General features: G+C 31.4%; 6 protein-coding genes across 6 annotated transcripts in view; 3 read left to right on the top strand and 3 right to left on the bottom strand.

Moving 5' to 3' along the window:
• Positions 1–457: 457 nt before the first annotated feature.
• Positions 458–1415, bottom strand: HELRODRAFT_71969 (hypothetical protein; the record flags this gene model as incomplete). The annotated part of the gene is made up of 5 exons (XM_009012710.1): positions 458–490; positions 627–699; positions 862–889; positions 1216–1311; positions 1379–1415. The coding sequence occupies 5 exons, from the start codon at positions 1413–1415 to the stop codon at positions 458–460; spliced, it is 267 nt and encodes an 88-aa protein (XP_009010958.1).
• A 208-nt stretch (positions 1416–1623) lies between these two features.
• HELRODRAFT_185264 (hypothetical protein) lies at positions 1624–6005 on the bottom strand. The gene is made up of 14 exons (XM_009012709.1): positions 5871–6005; positions 5531–5572; positions 5229–5333; positions 4918–5028; positions 4375–4496; positions 4088–4211; positions 3599–3800; positions 3359–3434; positions 3199–3238; positions 2887–3069; positions 2623–2686; positions 2253–2338; positions 1784–2044; positions 1624–1751 (listed from the first exon to the last, which is right to left on the bottom strand). Exons 1-13 carry the CDS (start codon positions 5874–5876, stop codon positions 1982–1984), a joined length of 1224 nt encoding a protein of 407 aa, XP_009010957.1. The 5' UTR covers positions 5877–6005; the 3' UTR covers positions 1624–1751; positions 1784–1981.
• A 252-nt stretch (positions 6006–6257) lies between these two features.
• HELRODRAFT_167180 (hypothetical protein) lies at positions 6258–9365 on the top strand (the record flags this gene model as incomplete). Its single annotated transcript, XM_009012708.1, has 6 exons — positions 6258–6499; positions 7857–8238; positions 8483–8530; positions 8636–8711; positions 8921–8995; positions 9337–9365. The coding sequence occupies 6 exons, from the start codon at positions 6258–6260 to the stop codon at positions 9363–9365; spliced, it is 852 nt and encodes a 283-aa protein (XP_009010956.1).
• A 410-nt stretch (positions 9366–9775) lies between these two features.
• HELRODRAFT_167179 (hypothetical protein) lies at positions 9776–17252 on the bottom strand (the record flags this gene model as incomplete). The annotated part of the gene is made up of 13 exons (XM_009012707.1): positions 9776–10513; positions 10835–11146; positions 11721–11828; positions 11934–11993; positions 12177–12365; positions 12647–12802; positions 13038–13168; positions 13601–13727; positions 15678–15763; positions 15862–15973; positions 16222–16350; positions 16504–16592; positions 16868–17252. 13 exons carry the CDS (start codon positions 17250–17252, stop codon positions 9776–9778), a joined length of 2622 nt encoding a protein of 873 aa, XP_009010955.1.
• Positions 17253–18550: 1298 nt separating this feature from the next.
• On the top strand, positions 18551–21693 carry HELRODRAFT_167178 (hypothetical protein; the record flags this gene model as incomplete). Its single annotated transcript, XM_009012706.1, has 7 exons — positions 18551–18593; positions 18709–18828; positions 18946–19023; positions 19266–19671; positions 19821–19942; positions 20021–20239; positions 20351–21693. 7 exons carry the CDS (start codon positions 18551–18553, stop codon positions 21691–21693), a joined length of 2331 nt encoding a protein of 776 aa, XP_009010954.1.
• Positions 21694–24086: 2393 nt separating this feature from the next.
• HELRODRAFT_167177 (hypothetical protein) overlaps positions 24087–25048 on the top strand; it is a gene marked incomplete at both ends in the record, with an annotated part of 1385 nt that continues 423 nt past the window's right edge. Inside the window, 3 exons of the mRNA XM_009012705.1 lie at positions 24087–24215; positions 24324–24420; positions 24889–24956. Of these exons, the coding sequence (XP_009010953.1) occupies positions 24087–24215; positions 24324–24420; positions 24889–24956 (294 nt within the window). The remainder of the gene's footprint in view (positions 24216–24323; positions 24421–24888; positions 24957–25048) is intronic.

Below are 25048 nucleotides of genomic sequence, written 5' to 3'. Positions count from 1 at the left end.
AATATATAGGACCATATAACATAACATATAATAGATTGTTATCGTTATTTTTTCATATTAATCATATTGATATATGTTAGATGTCATCTGCATCTGTGAGTGACTGTCATCCTATTTTATTTTTCTTGTTTTGAATAAATTAAATTATGACGTAAAACAATTGTTTTTGTGATTAGTAGTATATATAAATGTACAATCCGCGTCAATTTTGTAAGACACTACTGATACATTAAGAGCATTTTGTTTGTACCATTAAAAAGTTAATGCAACACTAATCATTGTGAAACCATTTGATATTTATCAGAAAAGAAAGTAATGCAAAAAATTACATTTTAAATGTCAAGTCATTTTATTGATGATGAGAGAAAAAAATTAAATTCAGTCTAAATGAATAATAAAAATGATAATAGTATCTAGTTTGATGGGTGAAATAAAAAGCTATTTTTAGAAAAAATTTCTAGGCATCAGGGCCTTCCCCGCCAGGAATCAACTGTGAAAAAATAGTTAAAACAACTTTTTAATGAAATTAAATCATTTTATTAACTAATTATTTTAAATTTCATGTAAATAACTTTATCAATTTTTTACTCCATAATTTAAAAAAAGTAAATAAAAAGTATCATAACCATGGTTATGTTATTCCCATTGAGTAAAATTCGTTCCAGTTTAGTTATTCGACGGCCCTCTGGAGTGGTTTCACTAAAAATAATGAAAGATAGTAAATGTCTGAAATTTTTGTTTGTTATATATAATTAAATATATGCATGTATGTGTTAAAAATTTAAATTCAATAATAAATTATTTAAAAACATCAAATTAGTTATTTGAAATGAAAGATTGTTTAATGCTAAAGTAACGTACAATTCTGTAACATCCTCTAGGACCATATCTATGCATTTACAAGATGGGATGGGCCAGAGTTAAATTAATAACAAGGAGTCCAAATAAAGGTTATAAATCATTTTATAAATAGTTAACTTCACTAAGGATAATATCAATCATGGAAAAACAAGAAAACATTAACCAAGTAATTAATTTCAACTTATCATTTAAAGTTAAACTATATTTAAGTTTATAAAATTTAACAAAGAACAAATGAATGAAAATAAAATTTTGTCACAAAAGTGACAAAACCTGATTACTCGCTGCAGACACCTACCTACACTAATAAAATAGACACTGACAAACATTCATGTTTCAAACCTAAAAGGATACTGACAAAATCATCAAACCCAAGCAGAGTTCCAACAATTTCTTTTTCATTTTTCATAATTATGTGAATTTTGGACCCAATGCACTTGTCCACTAATTCTGAATTTAAATTTCATGATGAAGTGAAAAAATAAAGTTGGAAACGTGAAAAAAATAATAAATTCACCTAGTGGCAGGAGTTGAGACGGATTTGCGAGAGACATGACACTAAATAAATCAAAAACGTTCGATCTCTAAACTTAAACAAGCCAAGAACCAAAACAAACGAAAACTGAATCTAACGCAAAAAGTTTAAAAATTTAAAAGTAAGTCAGAAAAATGTTTTAGCGCTTGATAAACAAGATCTGTATTCAGGTATTCGTAGTGTACGTACTGGTTCACCCATGCAAAAAAAAATTTCGATATTTTTACATTAAAAAATGTAACAAGTAAGAAAATATAAAAATTTGGTTAGTGTTAAACAAATTTATTCGATCGAACATATCGAAAAAAGTAAAAATGTACTACAAAAATTCGCAAATAAATAAATATATATATATATATATATATATATATATACTGACAAAATCATACATACATAAGCACACATAAATGTATATACATATTTATTGTATTGTATTGTATCGTATCAAACAAATGAATGAACAAACGAATTTATCCAAGTATCGATCCATAAGCCAATCAATTAACGAATCATAAATAAATTATACAATTATCTAATAAATTAACCAATCAATATCAACCAATTCACCAACGAATCAATAAACAGTTAATTAACTGGTTCAATCTCTTTCATTGAGTTGACTGCACTTGTCAACAAATTTACTTGGGCCTGTAGATCAAAGAATTAAAAATTAAAACCAAAGAATAAACGAAATGAATGCCAAACCCCTAAAAGAAAGAACATCATAAACGGTAACGACAAAATAACTAACAAAATCAACGAAATTAACTCAAAAACACATAATTTAATGAACAATTAATGATGACGATAACGATGATGACAACGACGAGAATGATGAAAATTAATATTAACTGACCCTAGAATGTTTCAGTTCAAGCTCCGCAAGATCGATCAGGTTCTTCTTGAATAGTGCAATTCTTCTACTTTTGAAGTCGGCCAACTCTGTGCCGTGATAATGATGGCATCGTTCGATATGATACATCGCCATGATGATACATTGTGATGATGATTTTCATAACAATACTGATTATGATACTCATGATGAATTATGATAATCTTTTCAAGAAAATATAACTACAAATGAAAGGTACAGTGATAAACAAAGCACGGAAATTTGTCGACTATCACAACTATACTATCGTCATTATCATCATCATCATAACCATATAATCATCATCATAACCACATCATCATCATAACCACATCATCATCATAATCGCAATCACCTTGTTTGGCAGTAACGCTCATCTTTTCAACTTTCTCTGACAAATTTCTCTCAGCTTCTTCAGCCTAAGAAAACAAAATCAAACAATTTTCATTTCATTACAAAAAATTATTATTAATCACTCGCATCATAATATTATAATTATTATATTTATAACTATTATTATTTTATAATTATTTTCGTCATCATTAACACCATAAAGACAGCTTCATAAAATCCAGCAAAACGTAAAAAATGAAAAAAAAAACTAAAGTAAAAAACGGACAGCATCAGTAGGTTTATTTTTAGCGCGTGTTTTTTCCAAAGTTTTAGTGGCGATGTCCAGATTTGAGATCATCTTCAGCCTCCTAAACAGAAGGTTCTTAGCGGCCATGGTGTCTCTCATGTAGTATTTCAATGTATCTGTAAGCTTCAAATCCTCATCTGAGGACACCCTGCCTTCTATTTTCTGGGACATTTTTGAAATTTTTAGATTGATTTGATCGCAGTAGATAGTGAATGAATGAGTGAGTGAAGTGAGTGAGTGTATGAATGAAAGAATGAATGTATGTGAATGAATGTTGTCATCATTACTAACTCTCGCTTTTTCCAAAGTTTCAGCTATTTTGTTCAACAACCTAATTGAAAAAAACATCAAAACTAATTAATTAATTCATCAATTAACTAAGCGACACATTAATGACTAATCAATAAATTAATAACCAGATCATCAAAAACAACGACAACTGAAATATTACTTTTCCAAATCTTGATTATCAATGGCAGCCAGCTGAACAAGATTTGTCGATATCTTGATGTAACTGTCGGCAACATCTGAAACAAATACCATTAAAATAACAACTAAAGATTGAAACAAAAAAAACCAACCAACCACCAAAGTTGTTTACATTATAATACTCAAATATCCTATCGCCAATAACGAAAACCAGCGAATGACGAAGCACCCACCTAGAAAAAAGTCACCAAACAATGCAAACTTTTATGGCTTCTAGTCATCTTGTCTGCCTTATTGGCGCAATCCTTGATACGATTGAAATACTCAACGAGGAAGGCCCTCTGTCCCTCAAAATATTCATCAGTATCTTTCTGGTTCGACAGCAACATCTCATCAGCCGACTGACTGACGCTCTTCAAAAATCCGGAGATCTTCTCTCGATTGTTCTTGCCTCTGACGTTCAGCTGGCATTATTTATTATTAAAATAGCTGTGATTATAACATACGAAAATTTCAGAGAAATTTTAATAAAAAATGAATGAACACAAAAATTTTGTTCATAAATTTATTTACAAACATTTTAAATATAAAAAAACATCAAACTATCTCTTATTCATTCTTTCATTAATTCATTCAACATTCATCTATTCATTCAGAAATTATCCATCTATTTAACCATAAATCAATCCATCCATCTATCAATCCATCCATCCAATCGTCAATAAATGAATAAAAAGGGAAGGGGGTCCACCTCGGATTGGTACTCAAGGAAAACTTTGAAATTGACATCAGACCTGAGGTAAGAATGGCTTGCCAACCTTTGCAAGAAGACTTCATGCATAGCTACTGTCTTCTTAAATGTGGCCAAATATTCACTGCGTGTGTGCGTGCGTGCGTGCGCGTGTGTGTGTGTGTGAGTGTCATAATCATCATCCTTATCATCATCACTTTTATTAACATTACTCATCCCAATTACTTAACAATTATCGATTACTGAATACTGAATTAGTAAATCAGCACTGATGAATAGTTACTAACGCTTCTAATTCCTGCTTCATCTTCTGGAATTCGTCATGTGGAATGCGCTTGTCGAGGTCTCCTAAGGTCTGCAACTTCTCCCTCGATGCATCAAAGTCAGGCCTCGGTGGCACTGGTGGAATCTTCAGTGACGACGACGACGACGACGATGAGGAACGTGATGAAGATAATGAGCGTGATGAAGATAACGATGATGTGAGAGAATAAAAATGATAGCAGCCAGCCAGTGATAAACAAGCAACCATGCAAAACTATAACCGCACCTTAACCATCCTTGAAGCTATAAAAGAACCACATTCCAACAAAGAGATATGCAAATATAGAAACATACACACAAAAATAGACACATACACACAAAAATAGACACAAACAAACTAACATACAAACATATATAGACACATACAAACACAGACACATAAAATTTATTTTCATTTATTTACATTTTGCTCTACAAAGTTCTACAAAGTTCTTAGATTCAGATACATACACACACACATACAAACCCACATACCCATACACACACAAGAACACACACATACATACCACAATACCAGCATAATCTTCATTAGCCTCGAGAGCATCATGCAACCAAACAAACTCATCATGATGACGAACAACTGATATTTCAGGACTGCTAAATTCAGGAAGCGTAGTCTGAAAAAAGGAAAAAAATTATCTCTATTTAAGATTTTGTAAAACCCAAAAAGTATATTTACATAAACATACACCAGGTCATAAGTGTTTATATAATATCATCCCAAATCTAAACACACACATATTTATATACATAAATACTGGACATATTAATAGATACATATATACCCTCCCTCCTAAATACACATATATCCAGATACCTTAGTATGTACTGTAAACTTCACAGTATCTTTTTCACTAAGAGCATCTGATATGTCAACAGTAAGTGAAGCAGTCTCACTATTCAAGTCCACAATCTCTGGGGACTAGTTAGGAAAAATTATCTTTATTTATTATTTGATTAACACTAATTAAATAAAATTAAGGATAAATAATTCATTAATCAAATCAGAGTGGTGAACTAATTTAATTACTAAACAAACATTATTATTAACAATCATTGAGTATAAAACTCAGTTAAAAGAGGTTAAAAGTTAATGTTTTTATGGAAAAAAAAACCCACAGTGTCCTGACTTTCTTGGAGGGGGTTGTTTCCTACATCTTCCTGTTCATTTTTAATTAATTTTGTGAGTTTTAAATTGTTAACAAAATTAAATTAATTATTAAAAAAAATAGATTTAAAATTACATAAATTAAATTTTTCAACATTCTGCAAATTAAATTAGAGATTATGTAATTTAGTCTAAAAAACCAGAAAATAATAATAAAGAAATTTAAAATTTAATTAAATAATTCTCCTCTATTTCATTTCCCTGATTCTAACTTTTTAAGATTTAGATTTAAATAAGATTTTATTTTACTGAAAAATTAATTAAATTGGAACATATGACAAAAATACTCGCCATCATTTTTTAGTATTTATTTATTTATTATAATTTACTTATTTTATTAATTTATTATATTATTTAAATGAGACTTTAGAGGGGCGAAATTGGTCACAAGAAAATGTTTTCAACTGTTGACATATTCGAGAGGCGTTTAAAAGTTTTAAAGTTAATTTAATTATTAAAAATAGTAAATTAAAATAAAAACTAGAATATATAAAAAATGATAAAAACAATTATAATAGCTATTTTATTTCTCATATTTTATGCCTAAAACTACTTTTATCTCAACCCTAGTAACATTTTGCATTTGTTTTATCTATGCTTAGAATGCAAATGATTATCTAAATATCGCCCGCCTGTTAACAAGATTTAAAAAAATACGTAAAAAATTAAATAAAAATCATGTCGCAGAATTTCCGTATTCGAATACATTTCGTGAATATTTTAAATGGTTCCGGAGAACCGCTGACTAAAATATGGCATTACGTTGACGTAAAAAAAGTTTCGACCATATCAGACCTGATCAGACAAATTACAAAAAGATACGAACTTTCCCCCAATTCCGTTCATTACTTGCAACTTGGGGACAGTTTCTTGCCTACTGCCGAAACAATAAATATACTTAGGGATGACGAGTGCATCACGTAAGTAATGAATCTCACTCAATTAATTCCAATTGAATCTGTTATGAATAATAAACTGAAACTCAAATTGATTGGTACAGCTGATTTACATTTGATTCTGATTTTATCCTCATTCTTCTTTGATTTTATAATTTTATTGTATTAATAATTTAATTAATTATTAAAGTGATCTACTTTTAAAAACTATCATTTAATTAATGTTTAATTATTCCTATTGTATTAATAATAATTAATTTTAATTAAACATCTAATCTAATTGAAGTAATCTATTTTTTTACAATTTTTACAAAATATTTAATGATAATTAATCTTAATATTTCATCAGAATGCATAAAGTAGAAGGAGTAACAAGCTCTAACATCTCTTCATTGCAGCATAAAAATCAAGAAGATAAATTAACTACTAAAAGTTACTATTAATATTATTTATGTTATAATTGTAATTATAAATAAATTTATTTATAATTTTTAGAAAAGAAACATCAAAAAAACAAAGCAGCCACAGATCAAATATCAACTTTAGTTGACTATGATGATGGCGATGATGATACTACTATTACCTCTGCTCCTACTGTTACTGCTACTACTACTACTACTGATAATAATAGTAATAATAATACCCTAACTAATACTACTGTAGCCTGTAATGTAAAAGATCATCTTGATGATGATGATGATGATTGTAATGGTATTGATGATGATGATAATGATAACAACAACAATAATAATAATGATAATAATAAGGATGATAATTACAATAATGGTAATAATGGTGAGATAAATAGAAAGAAAAGAAAACGAAGAAGAAAGAGAAAATTGCAAGCGGATGAAGCCAAAATATCAACCAATCAAATTAAACGTATGGAGACTGACGACAATAATAGTAATAATAATAATGATAACAACATTAATAATAATAATATTAGCAAAGATAGCAATATCAATAACAACATATGTGTTAACAACAATAACAACCACAACATCAATAACAATCTCCAGAGTAAAAATGGATTCAGCCAAAAATCTATATATAAATTCGGTGATATTCATAACAATTTTAAAAGAAAACATATAGTTTTTGGTGACGATGATGATGACGATGATAACGATCACCAAATTAAAAAAAAGAATAATAATAGTTATGATATTAGTAGTAGTAGTAGTGGTAATGGTAGTGATAATCATAACAAGAATGGCAGTGCATCATGTTCTGGCACCATTCTCAATAAAGACATTAATAAAGTTGCTATTTATAACGATGATGACAACAACATTAACTATAATAATAATAACAACAATAATAATAGTACTAACAACAACTACATCAATCATACTGACAACAATCTTAATCATCACAGCAATTACGACGACATTAAAGTTAACAATCCTGACGCTAACAACGACTACGGATATAGCAATAGCAAGCATAACAGCAGTCATCATCGTGATAAGAATAACAAGAATAACAACAAGTATGGTAACAGGAGTAACAAAAATGTTAAACAGACACAAAGAAGACTCCAAGTGTTCAGGAGATATACAACTGCTGATACCAAAAATAACAATGATAATAATAATAATAACGATAACAATAACAACAATAATAATAGTAATAATAATGACAATAATAATAATAATAATAATGACGAGTGTGAAGATGACAAAGTGGCAGCCATTGATTTTTCGTCTCTACCATCCTTAAAAGTTGTCCCTGAAGTAGGAAAAACCATTGCTTATAAGGTGACGACGACGATGATGATGTCGTTGGTGCTGCTGATGATGTTGTTGTCGATGATGATGATGTTGTTGTTGATGATGATGTTAGCGATGGTTATGGTGATGATGATTTAGATATTCTTGGTGATAATGTTGACTATGGTTTTTCACGTTTTTAATAATTGAACAATGGTCATGGTAATGGTTATCGCAATGTTGATTACCATGATAATAATGATGATGATAATGATTATTTAACATTACACAGGTACTCGAAATGTCTTCAGATTACTGTCCCACAATATCTGACTATAAGGTTAGTTGGTGACGACGACGATGATGATGTTCTTAATGATGATGATGATGTTCTTAATGATAATGATGTTATGGACGATGATGATACGGATGTCGTATTTAACAGCAAGCAAAACTTCTGAGCTACTGTGCAATGACAAAATCCTTGCAACTGCAGCTGCTGTATAAAGAGAAGAGGACTGGTTTGTTGTCGTTCATTTTAACGTTCTTTTATTCATTAATTCATTCATGCATTCGTATCCTCGTTCATTCATTCATTCATATCCTTATTTGTTCATTCATAAATACATTCATCCATTCACATCATTGTCAGCTATGTTAATATTAGCTAAAGCAGTAGCATTAGTAGTAGTAGTAGTAGCGGCAATACCATCATCACCAACAACAACAGGACAAGGCAAATTTGATTTAACTATTGAAGATGATGAAGTCATACTGACAAACATGACAAACAACGATATTGTGAGTAAGATCTCTCTCTATCTCTCTCTCTCTTTCCCTCATTCTCTTTCTCTCTATATGTGTGTGTATATATATATATATATATATATATATATAAAATATATATATATATATATACATATACGGTGCGTGTTTGTGAATTTGTATATAAATTTTACCAAGAAAACCAATAAAATTTTGATTAGAAATTTCACTGTATAGTCATTAATAACGTTGATAAACATTGATGCGTATGCGCATATAAATAATATATTAAATAAATAAATCATTTAACTTGATTGATTGGTTAATTGATTGATTGGTTAATTGATTGATTTGATTGATTTAAACTCAACAATCACACAGGTGCACCTGTCTTGGGACAGCTTGATTGAACCAAAGTTAATCAGTTAGTTGATGGGGACGATAGCCAAGACAGCTATGATGATTGTGAAAACGACGATGATGTTGCTGATGATGATGAAATGGGCAACGAGAACAGCTATGATGAATGCAATGATGGTTGATGAAAAAAAAAGTTTTAAATCAAATAAAATGCTGTAAAAATATAAGTGACTAATTCGCCAGCTTGTTAGTTCATAAAAAATATGATTCAAAATTGAAATGGAAATGTTTTAAAGTAGCAGAAGATGGGAATTATTGCTAGAAAACAATTAAACACAATATGGCTATATACATTTATTTATTATTTTATCATTATCTAGTGTCTTTACTTCTTACTATCAATCTCTATCTACTTATCTATCTGTTAATCCCTCCAATGATTTTTCTGTCAATCATCATATCACCAGTTGTCAAGAAAATCAAACCCAGTCTTCACAAGAGGTGTATCCTGTTGTTTGATTGGCTGCTTGGTTATGACATCATTATTATTTTCATTGAAGTCTGTCAGATTAGTATCATATTCGACATTTCCAAAAGCTTTATCATCGGTGCTTGTTTCACCAAATTCGTCACTGAGAAAAATTTTGTTAGCGGTGCCATCTTCACATTTTTTATTTTTAATATGTAAATTAGTACCATCAATATCTACATTATCATCAATATCATAGTTTTTTGTTTTACCAAAATCACTATCTGAAGCACAGAATCCTAAATTAACTTTTGAAACTGCACTAATTCCTGTTTCAAATTTCAATTTCCCACTCAACTTATTATTTTGCATTTTATCAGAAGATGGCGGGCTCCTGCCTAATTCAACACCAGGCTTGAAACTGATAGTGCTATTCTCCTGTTTCTTTTTAGCTAAAACTTCACCATGACCATTTTCATCCAGGGATGATTTCTTCAAGCCAAACCTTTCAAACATTTCTTCTACTTCATTTTTTGAGTTACTTTTATTGGCTTTGGAGCATATATTATTATAATTATTATTATTATTGTTATTATTTAGATTGTTAGACTTGTTGTTGCTTGACTTGTCAAAACTTGGCAATCTATTTTTGTTTGAGGTAGTTTTTGTGATCAGATCTTTTGGTTTTGTTTCAATGAATAGTCCTGCTACTGTTAAATCTTGCTGGCTCTAAAACGAACAAATTTGAAAAAAAATTTTAATTTTAGATGTAATAAATTGAAAACTCATTTTAAAATGAATTTATGAAAAAATTAAAAATTTAATTAAGAGTAAAAACAAAACGATATTACAGAGAGACAAAATGAAAGAAACAAAGAGAGAAAGATAGGAACATAGCAATATACTAATTAGATGAACAAATGTGAAGCAGGCCTTGGTTCTCCATGAAAAGGGTCCTGAATGTTCATCTTTCCATGTCCAACCCTGATTCATAATAAAAAGTCATAAATATTTAATATTTACTGTTACAATTCAAATGTATAAACTCACAGAATCATCTTGTTCTAAATCAACCACCACTTTCTCCCCGGATTCGATCTTGAAAAATGACGGAATATCGCTTATAAATAAGTTTTCTTGTACCGTAGCAAAATCATCGTCGCCATCTTCCTCGTCATTGTCGCTTTTTTTCTTGTTAAAGTGGACACCGAAATAAAGTTTATTAATTAAATCTTCACGTTTTTCAACATCTAAATCATCCCAATCGTTTAAATGTTCTTTTTTTAAATTAACAATTTCATTAACGAAGCATTTTGATAAATTATTAATCGATGAGAAATACTCGATCTCCAACTCATTCATCTTTAAATTTATAAAATTGAATTTCAATTATAAAATGGAAATGTTCGATTTAATTAGCAAATTAGATGAGCATCGATTTATTCGAGTATTTTTGTAGTTACAAATTAGTCCGTTTAACTGATTTAAAAATAGTTTTAGCTGTTTAATACACATAAAATGCTATAAATAAGTTTTATTGTATAATGAATATTGTTAAATGAGTTTAAACATTTCAAAAATTCAATCAAAAATTGTCATTTTTAAACAATTATTTACAAATATTCTCAAACCGATGTCCATTTTCTATAAAATAAAAATGTAATATTGATTGCTTCATCGTATAAAATTGAGATAAAACACTTAAAATGTATTTTAAAAAGTCTAATCAGTAGTGCAAAATCGAAAGAAAAAAGAATTTCTAACAAAACAAATTACCAAATGACGAAAACTGATACCATTATTCGTTATATCTCAGTGACTAATCCATCGAAATTCATTAACTTATCCCTAATAATTAATAAACTATCATTAAAACAGACATTTGACGATATTTTTGTTCTCACTGCCAGGAAGTTAGGGCGTTATGGGTGGTGACCTGGTCAACCTCGGACACCCTTCTGTTACCCCTGGGGTCATTCTTATGCAGGGGTTTGCGTTTTTCACTCATCGTTGAAATGGTCGGTTCGTCAGAAAAGTCATCTTCCTGTTTTTTTTTATTTAATTTTGTTCAATTTTATTTTAATGTTTGATATTTTACAAGTTTAATTATTTTCAATTATTTTTATTTTAAAGAAATAAATTTGTAGACTTGATCTTGTACGAAGTCCTGATCGTTGATTATTTCTTCTTTGTTGTTCTTTTCACTGGCCTGCGAAATGAAATTTTTCACCATTTCAATTCTTTATAAAACTTCTTACATATTAACTCAATAAATATTTTTTCCCAATTTAATTCACATTTCAACATTTCAAACGAAATCCCACCACAAATTACACACACACACAAACACACACACACACAAACACACCCACCCACACACACACACACACACCTTGCAAGAAACGATGATGACGAATATCAAGTGGAACCCGATATAAATGGCACCCAAAATACCGAGCATCCAGAAATCAACCATCTTCACGTCCGAACAAGAAATGACGTTTGGCGCCAACTTTCCGACGATGGCGTGCCATACGCAAATAGCCGCTAAAATAGTCATCGATCCTAATATGTACTTGTCCTAGCGATAATTTAACAAATTTTTATTAATCGAATAAGTTTGATGAACTATTATTGGTAGTTTTAAATGCCAACCAGCCAATCACAATCAACTAACCAGCCAATCACAATTGACTAATCAACCAGTCACAATCAACCAACCAATCAGACTATAACCAACCAACCAGCCAATCACAATCAACTAACCAGCCAATCATAATCAACTAATCAAAAAATCAACCAATCACAATCAACCAACCAGCCAGTCACAATGGACTAACCAGCCCACCAATCACAACTCACCAAGTAGGTAAGATAGGATATCATTGGTAGATTTTGATTGACGACAAATTTGAAGGAGACAGTTGTTAGCAGCAGGATGAACGTCAGCTGCAACCTCGTGTGTGGAGCGTCCAAACTCACCGAGAAAGTCGAGAAGGAAAGACTGCATATCAAGAACTGGATGAATGAATGAAGGAGTGAATGAGTAAGTGAATGAGTAAATGAATGAATGAAGGAATGAATGAATAAATAAACGAACGAATGGATGAATGGATGAATGAAGTAACAAACGAATAAGTACGGTTAATCGATCGAGTAATTTAACGAATGAACGATCGAATTTACTCATTTCAACTAACTTTCTCCATTTAAACTGGAAATAAAAACTAAACGATGAAGAAAAGAACTCAACCATGACGACGAGAATGTTCCAGATGAAAAATTGTGGTCTCCTGGTTACAGTGGCAGCAACCGAAAAGGATGGGTGCTTGTTGTTGTCGCTCTTGAAAGCCTCATCTCGAAACTTCGTCCACGTGTTTACTCCTTCGTGATGGTCATGATGAGGACGATGATGGTGATGGTGGCGATTATGATGATGATGATGGCGATGATGGTCATGATGGCGATTATGATGATGATAATGGCGATGATGATGATAGAGGTAGAGGTGACAAAAATGAAATCAAGCATGCAAAAGCGGACACGTGTTTCATGCATCGGAATTCGGTAATTGAGGCTAATTGATGGATCACGTGGTTTCTGACGTCACAGTTATTATTTTTCGTCATAACAACAGCGTCAAGATCAGAACTAAAAACAATGTTAGAGCAAGAAAACAATAATAACAGTATACGCAACACAACCAACAAGCAAAACATTTATAGCAACAAAGCAACATCAACAAATACCCTTGATAACATCAACAAATGCATTAGCAACAACAACAACATCAGCAACAACAAAAACAATATCAACCTTTATTCAACCGCCATTCTTGTTCATCGGTGAATGAGTTCGTGATAAGAACGCTCTTTTCATGGCAGTCTTCAACGAACTCGACTTCATCATCACTGCGTTCTGTCGTTAGGCTTATCGACAACATCTGCATGTGTGTGTGCGTGCGTGTGTGTGTGAATGTGTATGTGTACGAGTGTGTGTACGTGTGCGTGTGTGTGAGTTCGACTGCGCTTAAGTGGCGTTATGAATGAATGTAAACATTCGTATTGATGGGGGCCAACGTAATCTTTCAAATGCGAACATTGTATAAAAGCGGGCTGTCGTTTCCATTCATCCATTTTTGTTCGTTCGTTTGCTCATTCATTTATTTGTTTCTATGTTCGTTCTCTCGTTCGTGCATCCATTAATACATCCATTTATGTATGCATTCGTTCATTCATCTCAAGCTTAAATTCCATGTAAAAATTATGGCGTGTCGGTTGCGCATACTGCACATGGGTACATCCATACATTCATATACAAACATTCATTCACACAAACGTGCATACAAGGAAGCATACGTATAAACGTACATACATACATACTACATACATACATACATACATACATACATACATACATACATACATACATACATACATACATACATACATACATACATACATACATACATATGCATATTTGTACACTGAATTTTGTATTTACCGTTTCGTCTGAACAAAGTCTCAAAAGCGCGTCGAATGATTGTCGCATCGCAACAATAAAATAAATTACACGCTGTATGAATTTGTACGCATGTTGGTATGTATGTATGTATGTTTGTTTGTTTGTTTGTTTGTATGTATGTATGTATGTATGTATGTATGTATGTATGTATGTATGTATGTATGTATGTATGTATGTATGTATGTATGTATGTATGTATGTTTTGCAGTTTGAACATTGTATCACAGTGTAAGTATTAATATATTAGATATCATTTATGATATGTTATATTATTGCCTCGTTTTTTGGGTCTGTGTTTGTGTGTGTGTGTGTGTACGTGCGAGTTCTTGTACGCTTGGTGTTTGTTTGTTTGGATGGATGGTTGGATGTGACTGTATGTGTGTGTGTGTCGGTTTTTAAATGCATTTAGTTTCTTAGAATGAGAAAAAGTTTTCATGTCTTTGTTATCGGTCTTCTATTTGAAGTTTTTTTTTCCTATGTTGTCTTTGTTGTTGTTTGCGCATGCGTCGCGAAGCATTAAGTTTTAACGGAAGTGCTGGCGATGATGACGTCGTTGATGTTGTTGTTATTGTTGTCGTTGTTGTTATTTTTTCCGTCACTCTTGTTAATGATGACGTCATTATTATTATTTCTGCTGTTGTTACGTGACGCTAACATGACTGATGAATGAATCGATGGTTAGAAAATGAATGAATGAACGAACAAACGAATGAATGAATGAATGAATGAACGAACAAACGAACGAACGAACGAATGAATGAATGAACGAATGAATGAACGAATGAATGAATAATGAATGAATGAATGAATAATGAATGAATGAATAATGAATGGATGAATAATGAATGGATGTATGAATGAACGGATTGTTGGATGGATGAATGTAATGTATGATCATCAACACACATACACACACGCACACTCACACAAAGAATCCAAAACATAAAGCTCTGCGGAAATGCACTTGAATGTTTGGCGCTCAAATAGACGTTTCCATGGGTACCAGCCAACAAATATTGTGGCGCTTAATTGATTGGGTCCGCAATATTGAACAATAAAATCGCTACACTTTGGAATGATCGATAATCTTCTATAAATAGTATAGAAACCTATATATAAATATAAATATATATACATATATATATATACATATACATATATATAGAGAGAGAGAGATAAAGAGGGAGAGAGAGAGAAAAAGAGAAAGAGAGAGAAAGAAAAGAATATAAAAATATGTATATATATCACATATGTATCATGCAATCGCTACTAGTAATATTACTTTCATCATCATCGTCGTCATCATCGTCGTCATCATCGTCATCATCATCATCGTCATCATCACCATCATCGTCATCATCATCACAACCTGTGAATCGAATGGGAATTGATTGAGTTCCATGAATTCAAAGAACGTCCCAGAAATCCTCCTCTTCTCACAAACTGTAGCCTGGCCTTCAAAATTCGCATAAAAAATTAATTAATTCACGCTAATATGCTCTAACGATATATTAATTTATCATAATTTATGCTAATTTATACAAATTATTCACCGGCCCCGTCAAATATGATGGTCTTCCAAACGTTTTCCTCAGGTTCTCCGAAGGAATTTTCAATGGAAAGCTTCGGACTCCAGTAGTGATTCCAATTTACTTGGTCGCAGTGCTGCCGTGTTACGTAAAATATATGCAATCAATGTATAAAGAGAGAGAGAGAGATAGAGAGAGAGAGAGAGAGAGAGAGAGAGAGAGAGAGAGAGAGAGAGAGCTTGAGAAAGAGAGGGAGAGAGATTGAGAAAGAGAGAGAGATTGAGAGAGAGAGAAAGAGTTAAAGAGTTTGAGAGAGAAAAATAAGAGAAAGAATATAGAAACTTGATTAAAAATTTTAAATGAAAAAAAAAAGAAAATAAGAACCGTTTTGAACTTTCCATCCAGCATAGGTTCCCGCCATTTTGCCTGGATGAACGCGTCGCCAGCGAACTTATCCCTCAGCGTGTCTATATCGCCAACTTTTAATATGACGATCCGTACTTGCACGACCACCTAGTTGTTGATTGGTTGGTTGGTTCATTCATTCATTCACTCATTCATTTGTTTGATACTCGTTCATTTATTCATTCATTTGTTTGTTCGTTCGTTCATTCATTCTTTCTTTCGTTCGTTCGTTCGTTCGTTCATTCATTCATTCATCTGAACCTTATCAGATCTGGTAGGACTCGTCACATCTGCATCAATACCTCCTCCATCCAAACTCATCTGCTGCGGTTTTCTACTCGTCATAACAGCTGGGAATGAATGAATGAAAGAATGAATAAATAAATGAACGAACGAACGAACGAACGAATAGAGTAGAAAAGACTAATGAAAGAATGGAATCAAATGCCAACACTGAATAAGAATTGCAATTATAAAATCGTATCGATATTAACAACCCTGACGACTTCTCAAGGTTAGTTTTCTTTTGATGTAACTGATGTTGTTGATGGTGTTGTTGTAATGTTGTTGATATTATTGGTGTTGTTGTAAGAAGAAGAAGAAAAAACTCGTAAAGACAACAAACCCAAATTAATTTGATTGATCCCAACGTGGTCATTTTGCTTGCTGCTGTTGTTGTTGTTGTCGTTGATACTGAGGTTGTCGTTGTTGTTGTTACTGATATGATTGTCGTTGTTGTTGCTGTTGAAGCTGTTGTTGAGGCTGTGCTTCGAAAGTTGCTTCTTTATCGTTTCTTCAAGTTGCTTCAGACTGAGGTTCAAATCTTTAACGTCGTCCATTAGTAAATTGCCGAACGTTGAATTGTTGTTGTTGATGTTGCTGTTGATGTTGTTGTTGTTGCTTTTATTGTTGTTGTTGTTGATGATGTTGCTGCTGATGTTGTTGTTGTTGTTGTGGAGGTTTTTATTGTGGTTGATGTTGTTGATGTCGTTGACCTTGTTATTAATCATTTTTTTTCTATGTTTTATTCACCATAACTCATAAGAAATACAAGTAAATATCCATATTAAAATAAGCAATTGTAATCATCATGTGTTAACTTTGTTATCACATTCGCTTCATCAACATTTGCATCTTCCTCATCTTCTTCATCATCATCGTCATCTTCATCATCATCACTATTATTATTGTTATTCTTATTATTTTAATTACATCCTACGCAAATTACAACAATATAAAGTTCCTTGTTATCTAGAAATTTTAAAACACAAAATATACATATAAATACTATGTAGGAACATTATATATATATATATATATATATATATATATATATATATACTATACATGTATATATACATAACATATCATATATATTATATATATACATAATATACCATATATATTATATATATACTAAATATGTAATATATACTTCTATATTGTACATTATTTATTTAGCACCTATAATTTTCCATTTCTACGATGAAAGATCATACAGTTACGCTTTAAACATTGAAATTACACAAACTGTAAAAAATACAATAACATTATGAATTCTATATATATATATATATATATATATATATATATATATATATATATATATATATATATATATATATATATATGCCATAAGTGTTACAAGGCAAATATTATATAATACGGATTACATGCATTTGTCATTGGCGTTTGACGATGACGAGATGACGATGATACTTAAAATGGTGATAATGATGATGGTGGTCGTAGTGGTGGTGATGTTGATGATGATGATGATGGTGGTGGTGATGACGAGGGGGTACAATTCACAACTGCCACTATTTAGCACTATTTCGGTCAATTTATTGACGATATGGCACAAGGATGAGTGAATGAATGAATGGATGAATGAATGAATGAACGGATGAATGAATGAATGAACGAGTGAATGAATGACGGGTAGATAAATGCAAATGGATGGGTGCATGATTGAATGAATGGATAGATTGCACACGGATGAAGGAATTTTGTTTCTAGCAGTGATTTTTGTTGAAATATCAATCATTTACTTAGATATTTCAACCATTTAAAATTTATTTAATTAAATTATTTGTCCAGATATTATCTAATATGATATGTCATAAAATTAAGCAAGAATATTCACTACTATTTCATCAAGGTTTTTTTCTTAGACTCGTACATCCCTATTTAAAATGCTATGATTCAAACTTCAGTTAGCTTTTAGTTGCTTATAAATACATGAAATTTAATTAAATTCTTTATCGAAAATAGTATTTATATTTTAAATGTTAGTGAAATATTTAAAATGACACTTTTGAGATTAATTTTTATAACACATTTTTTATCAGGTTAGCGATTAATCACTCATTTGTTGAACCTAGTTGAAATAATTTAAAAAATAATAACTATTTTTTTAATAATTAATATTAAATAATAATGTAATCGTAATGTAATTTCATTCAGCATCTAGTTTAGGCAGCATGCTAACTTATCATGGAAGAGTTCGGGAAAATGTACCATTAGGGACAATTGTAGATCTTGACATACCCCTTTATGTTAGAAAAAGATATCAAATAAGTGATGGTAAATAATTAAATATATTTTTAAATATCAAATAAATATTTATTAATGTGTTTAATAATTCATGTTAGAATTAATTATTAATCGCTTCAAAAGTTCAAATGCAACCTACATACACAGATGAGATTTGTGGCTACACACTCTACAAATGTCAACTTGGACACCCCTTCAAAGTTCAAATAATAGAACCAACCACGGGTATATAACTGCATTATACACACATGTGCATGCACACACAAACATAAAAGCATTATTATTATAAAATAATTTTATTTTTATTTGCAATTATATGTGGAACATTATCAGATAACAACAACTGTATATTAATATGAATAATAACACAATGACATTAATAATTAATAATAACAACAACGACAATAATAATAATAATAATTAATAATAATAACATAATAATAATAAATAATAATAATAATATACAGGGAGTGCAGCCATCATTGTAAATGGCAATCTGGACTATGAGAAACAGAAGGTGTTCCAGTTCGAGATCGCTGGCCACGGATGCAACAACAACAACAACAATAATAAAATCAACAACAAAAACAACAACAATAATAATAACAATAACAACGATAATAGCAATAACAATAATAATATTAATGATGAAAGCAACTTTAATGTGAGCGGTGAGAACGGTTACGGTGACCGTCACATCACCACCATCTCCAACAACATTGTCGAAAATAAAAATAGTGTAAAAAAATCATTCATCCTGTCGAAAAATCTTGATAATGATGACGAGAGCAATGATGGTGATGATGATGATGAGATGATTTTTTCAAAGATATCTTCTAATAATACTCAAATACATTCATTTTATGCTGAAAGGTAATGACGCTCTGCTGATGGCATAACTCATTAACATAAATTAACATAAACTAGCTTAAATAACTTTTCAAAAATCGGCTTAAACTAATTTGCATAAATTAACATAATCTAATTAGCATATTGAATAATTAATTTTTTTTTTGACCCAGAGAAATGGTCATTATTCACATTGAAGACTATAACGATAATGCACCGAGATGGGTCTCATACAACAACACCTTCAACAACAACAATGATAGTAATAAAAACAATAATAATAACAATAATACTAGTAACGAGATTAATAATAATAATAGTAATAATAGTAACATCATTAATAATAATAATAATGTCTACATTAACATTTCAGGCGCAATGTTTAATACTCTCCATCAGCAAAATAACCATAATAATAATAATAACAATAATAATAATATCAATAATAGTAATAATAATAGCGACAGTATTGATGATGGTATGGTAGTGACGTGCTTGAAGGCAGTTGATGATGACGGCACACTGGAGCATTCAACAATCGCCAACTACATACTGATTAATTATAAAAGATATTTCAGCATTGATAAGCAAGGTCCTACTGCAGATAATGATGATGATTGTGATGATGATGATAAAGATATTATTATTATTATTATTATTATGTTTATTATTATTATTAATAAGCGTTATTATTATTATGCAGGCTGCGTTTTCATCAGACAACAACACAGCTCATTTAACCATCTACACGACGACGATGAAGACGACCACGATGATGACGATAACAATAATAATAATAACAACAACAACAATAATAATAATAACAACAACAATAATAAAAACAACAACAATAATAATGATAACGAGGTTATATTAAAGATATACGCGTCAGACTCCGGTGGACTGCTCTCAAAATCAATGCACCTCCACATCAGCATCCTTCCATCTGCGTACCTGTGGGATGGATATAGGGACGAGATATCATTGAGTGACGAAAATTATGATGATGATAATAATAATAATAATAATAATAATAATAATAATAATAATAATAATAATAATAATAATAATGTTAATAATAATAATAATAATAATAATAATGATGATGATGATGATGACGTCACGAATGATGATGATAATGATGACGACGATGATGATGGCATTGACAGAAGAGCCGATGTTGATAACCATTATAGAGCTGGACACGGTGACAGTGGTGGCAAAAAAGGTGATGATTATGATGATGACGGTGGCGATACTACTACTGCTACTACTGCTGCGGCTACTACTACTGCTGCTGCTACTGCTTTTACTACTACTACTAATAATAATAATAATCATAGGAAAGAGATTCAAATATTCAGAAATTTGCAGTTAAAAAGCGTGATAAAGGGCAGCGGAGATTTAATCACAAATCATAATAATATGAATAATATGAATAATATGAATACTAATTACAATAATAATTATAATAATGATTACCATAATAATAACAACAATTACGTTGATGGCTCATGCGATATAAAGAGAGTATCCGTTGATATTAGCATACAAAATGAAAATGATGATGATGATGATGGTATCTATGACATTGATACCGGTACAGAAGATACGAATACTTACAATAACAACAACACTAGCAACATTAGCCATAAATATAACAATAGCAACAACAACAACAAAGCAAATAAACGTGTAGTATGTGAACACGATATTACCTCCATATTGAAACAATTTCTGTTGTGTAGTAGCAGTAGTAGTAGTAGCAGCAGCAGTAGCAGCAGTAGTAGCAGTAGTAGTAGCAATAGCAGTAGTAGTAGCAGCAGCAGCGTACAAGTGCTGCGAGAACACGACGAAACAACCTTTCTCATCGAAAACGAAACTATCTTCAGCGGTTCTGGAATTACCAGTGAGATAAAATTAGATTGGAATCACTTTACAACGGCTGTCTGGTTCAAAGGTCAACGGCATTACGAATCAGGCCCTAGTCGGAGATTTGTTATATGGCAAGCCCGTTCTTTGAGTAAGGGCGTCCATGTCATGTAATTATTTTGTCACACAATAATTGAAATAAAGTCATGATATGTAGTATACATATGAACATACACACAAATATATATATATATATATATATATATATATATATAAACACACGTATGTATGTTTGTATAGGTATATATATATATATAATATATATATATATATTATATATAAGTGTATATTGATGATAGATGGCAGTTGATAAATTTTGTTCACAATGGAAACTTTTTTCTCATTCATTTTCAGATAAATCAGCAGCCATACTCTCTCCTTCTCCCCCTCATCATCTTATTCGTCATCTTCATCATCGTCGTCTTTATCATCACCATCACGTTTTAAAATGGTTCGTTAAAGGCTGTACGATGCACTTTCATATGAAACCTTACTCTAATGATGACGATGATGATGACGATGGTGGTGATGATGACGATAGTGGTGATGATGACGATGATGATGAAAAGCGGAGTTGGAATCTGAAAGAGTTATGTGATGATCTAAACTGGCATCATTACGTCATCACCAAATATAATAGCTACGTTAGTAGTACTGGTTATGATGGTTATAGTAAAGATGATGATGATGATTGGTTGATGATGATGATGATTGGTTGATGATGATGATGATTGGTTGACGATGATGATGATGAAGGTTGGTTGATGTTGATAACCTCTTTCTTGTTTGCCCTTGCAAGGTTTCAATTTATGTTGACGGACACCGAGTTGTCGGTAATGATGATGATTCCCATCATCATCATTACCAACAACAACACCATCATCATAACCATCTTCATCATCATCATCATCAACAACAACAACGTCATCGTCAGCATGAAAGTTATTATCGTATGGTCTCTGGCATATTTTTATCGTCAGGTATGTACGTGTGTATATATGTATACGTATATTCATGATGATGACGTCATGATGAGTAAATATATGATGATGATGATAATGATGATGACTAGCTGCCGTGATGATGATGATGATGACGATCACCAAGATGGTTTTATTTCGTTCTTAATTTGCAATGATAGAATCAAACGACACGGACACTGACAATGGTCTGGCTGGCCTGTACGTGAGGACTAATCACATCGCGTCTGATTACGTCATTAAATGCATCAACCAATGCCAGGACAGATTGAGTTTAAAGTATTTCGACTTCAACCAATCGAATACGGTGGCTATATACATGGTTTTATTTGTTGTCTTATTTTTAAGACTTTCATGCTCTGTCATCCTTCAAAACAAAATGACTTTTATCATATTATTAAGGACGACGACGATGATGATAATAATGGTGATGATGATCATGATAATGATATATCCGATGATGATGGTGATATTGATGATGATGGTAGTGGTGATGATGATTACACTAATTAATTATCTTGCGCAGACCGTTATGATGAGTGAAGATAGAAGAAGATTGGTCATTACGTCATTAAAATCATCATCTTTGTCATCATCATCGTCGTCGTCATCATCATCATCTCAAATATTTTCAATTTTTCCGTTATCTCTAGTCCAGCAAGTCGTTTATATCCCCGCCACATCATCATCATCATCATCGTCGTCATCATTATCATCATCATCGTCGTCATCATTATCATCATCATCGTCGTCATCATTATCATCATCATCATCACAACCATCATCATCATCAACAAGCATCGTAATGCATACAACTGTCGAGTAAGCTTTCGCGATGTTTTCAATGATAATGATAATGATGGTGGCGATAACTATAAAGATATCAGAATAATAATAATAATAACAACAACAACAATAATAACATTTTCTTAAGGTAATGGTTAAGAATTCAATTATCTCATTTTTAATAATACCTGTAAACATTTTCTCAGGTGCTCAAATAGAGAATTCTCATTGGATGACATTAGCATCATCATCAATGCGAACAGACCAATCATAAGTCTGAATGTAGGTCGCTACGTTTTGACCAACCAATCAGAATTAAGAGATGGGGTCCATCTGTTTCCTGACGTCCAATTAAAAACTTGTTAGGGAAAGAATAGTTTGAATTTTTATAAACAGTACTAACGTGTTTTAATTACTTTGTTCTCATGACAAACCAATAGCTTCCGACCAATGGCGTATCAGTAAATGTTTACTGAAGAGTAACCAGCCAATGAATTTAAAGTATGAAATGTTTAAACTTCCGTCAACCAATTATCTCCCTCCACTTCACATCAGGCTGACCAATCAAAACCTCATATTAACTCCTGTCAATGGTTAATGAAACGTTTCAACTATTTTTGTGTTGTAAATCATTGAATATTTAAAGAAACAAATGAATAAATAAGCGCTATAAAATGACAAATAAATGATAATTTTTTAAATTTAAATCCAAACCATACAGAGTCCATAGATGTTTCAACGATGGCCGAAGGCTTGAAAAGTCTGAAGTACTCAAACAAAAAATGGTTGTCGTGGCTACCTGCTAGAAGCTTCGTGATTGGCTGTCTGGGCCAGCGAGGAAAATGGCTGACCAGTAGGAAGAGGGTTCACGTTAGTAAATAATAATAATAATAATAATAATAACAATAATTTAAAGATAATAAGAATTATAACGATGGTGATGAATGAAATAGATTAAAACGAATAATTTCCCAAAAGATTGTTGTACTATCAAACGAAAAGAGAGGCGAACTCCTCCATCAACACCCTCCTCATCTGCCTGACATTAAATTTCAAACTTCCGGTCAAAACTCCGGTCACGATGATGATGATAGTGATGATGATGATGATAGTGACGATGATGGTGGTGACGATGATGGTGGTGACAGTAGTGATGGCGAACAATATGGCCGATTGTTGAAGTCGCCCAGTTACCATAGACAACAACAGCAAAGAATTAACAACAACAACATCAAAGCTCATTCATATTTTCCACCAGGTTTCGTTGATGATAATAATAATTATAATAATAATAATGATGATGATGATAACAATAATAATAATGATAATAATAATGATACATATCATCATCATCATCGTAAATATTAAACATCGCCACTCAAATAATGACTGTCATTCTTCAACGTTAAATCTATACACCCACCACCATCATCATCATCATCTTCAATACGCTCTCTTTATCACTATCCTACCACTATCCTAATCATCATCATCTTCAATACACTTTCTTTATCACTATCCTAATCATCATCTTCTTCACCAGGAACCTGGCTCATGACATCTGTAATACTATTAGTTGGATCGGCATTACTGACAACGGTATCACTGCTGGTTTGTACCATTTCTAACAAATCAAGGGGTGTCCAACATAGAAATAATAATGGTAATGACGTTGAAGCTTTAGAATGGGACAATTCTGAAAT

The sequence above is a fragment of the Helobdella robusta genome (genome assembly GCF_000326865.2).
Source record: "Helobdella robusta unplaced genomic scaffold HELROscaffold_11, whole genome shotgun sequence".
NCBI lineage: Eukaryota > Metazoa > Annelida > Clitellata > Rhynchobdellida > Glossiphoniidae > Helobdella > Helobdella robusta.
Note: the sequence above shows the minus strand (reverse complement) of the source record. Positions and strands in the feature narration are given on the sequence as shown.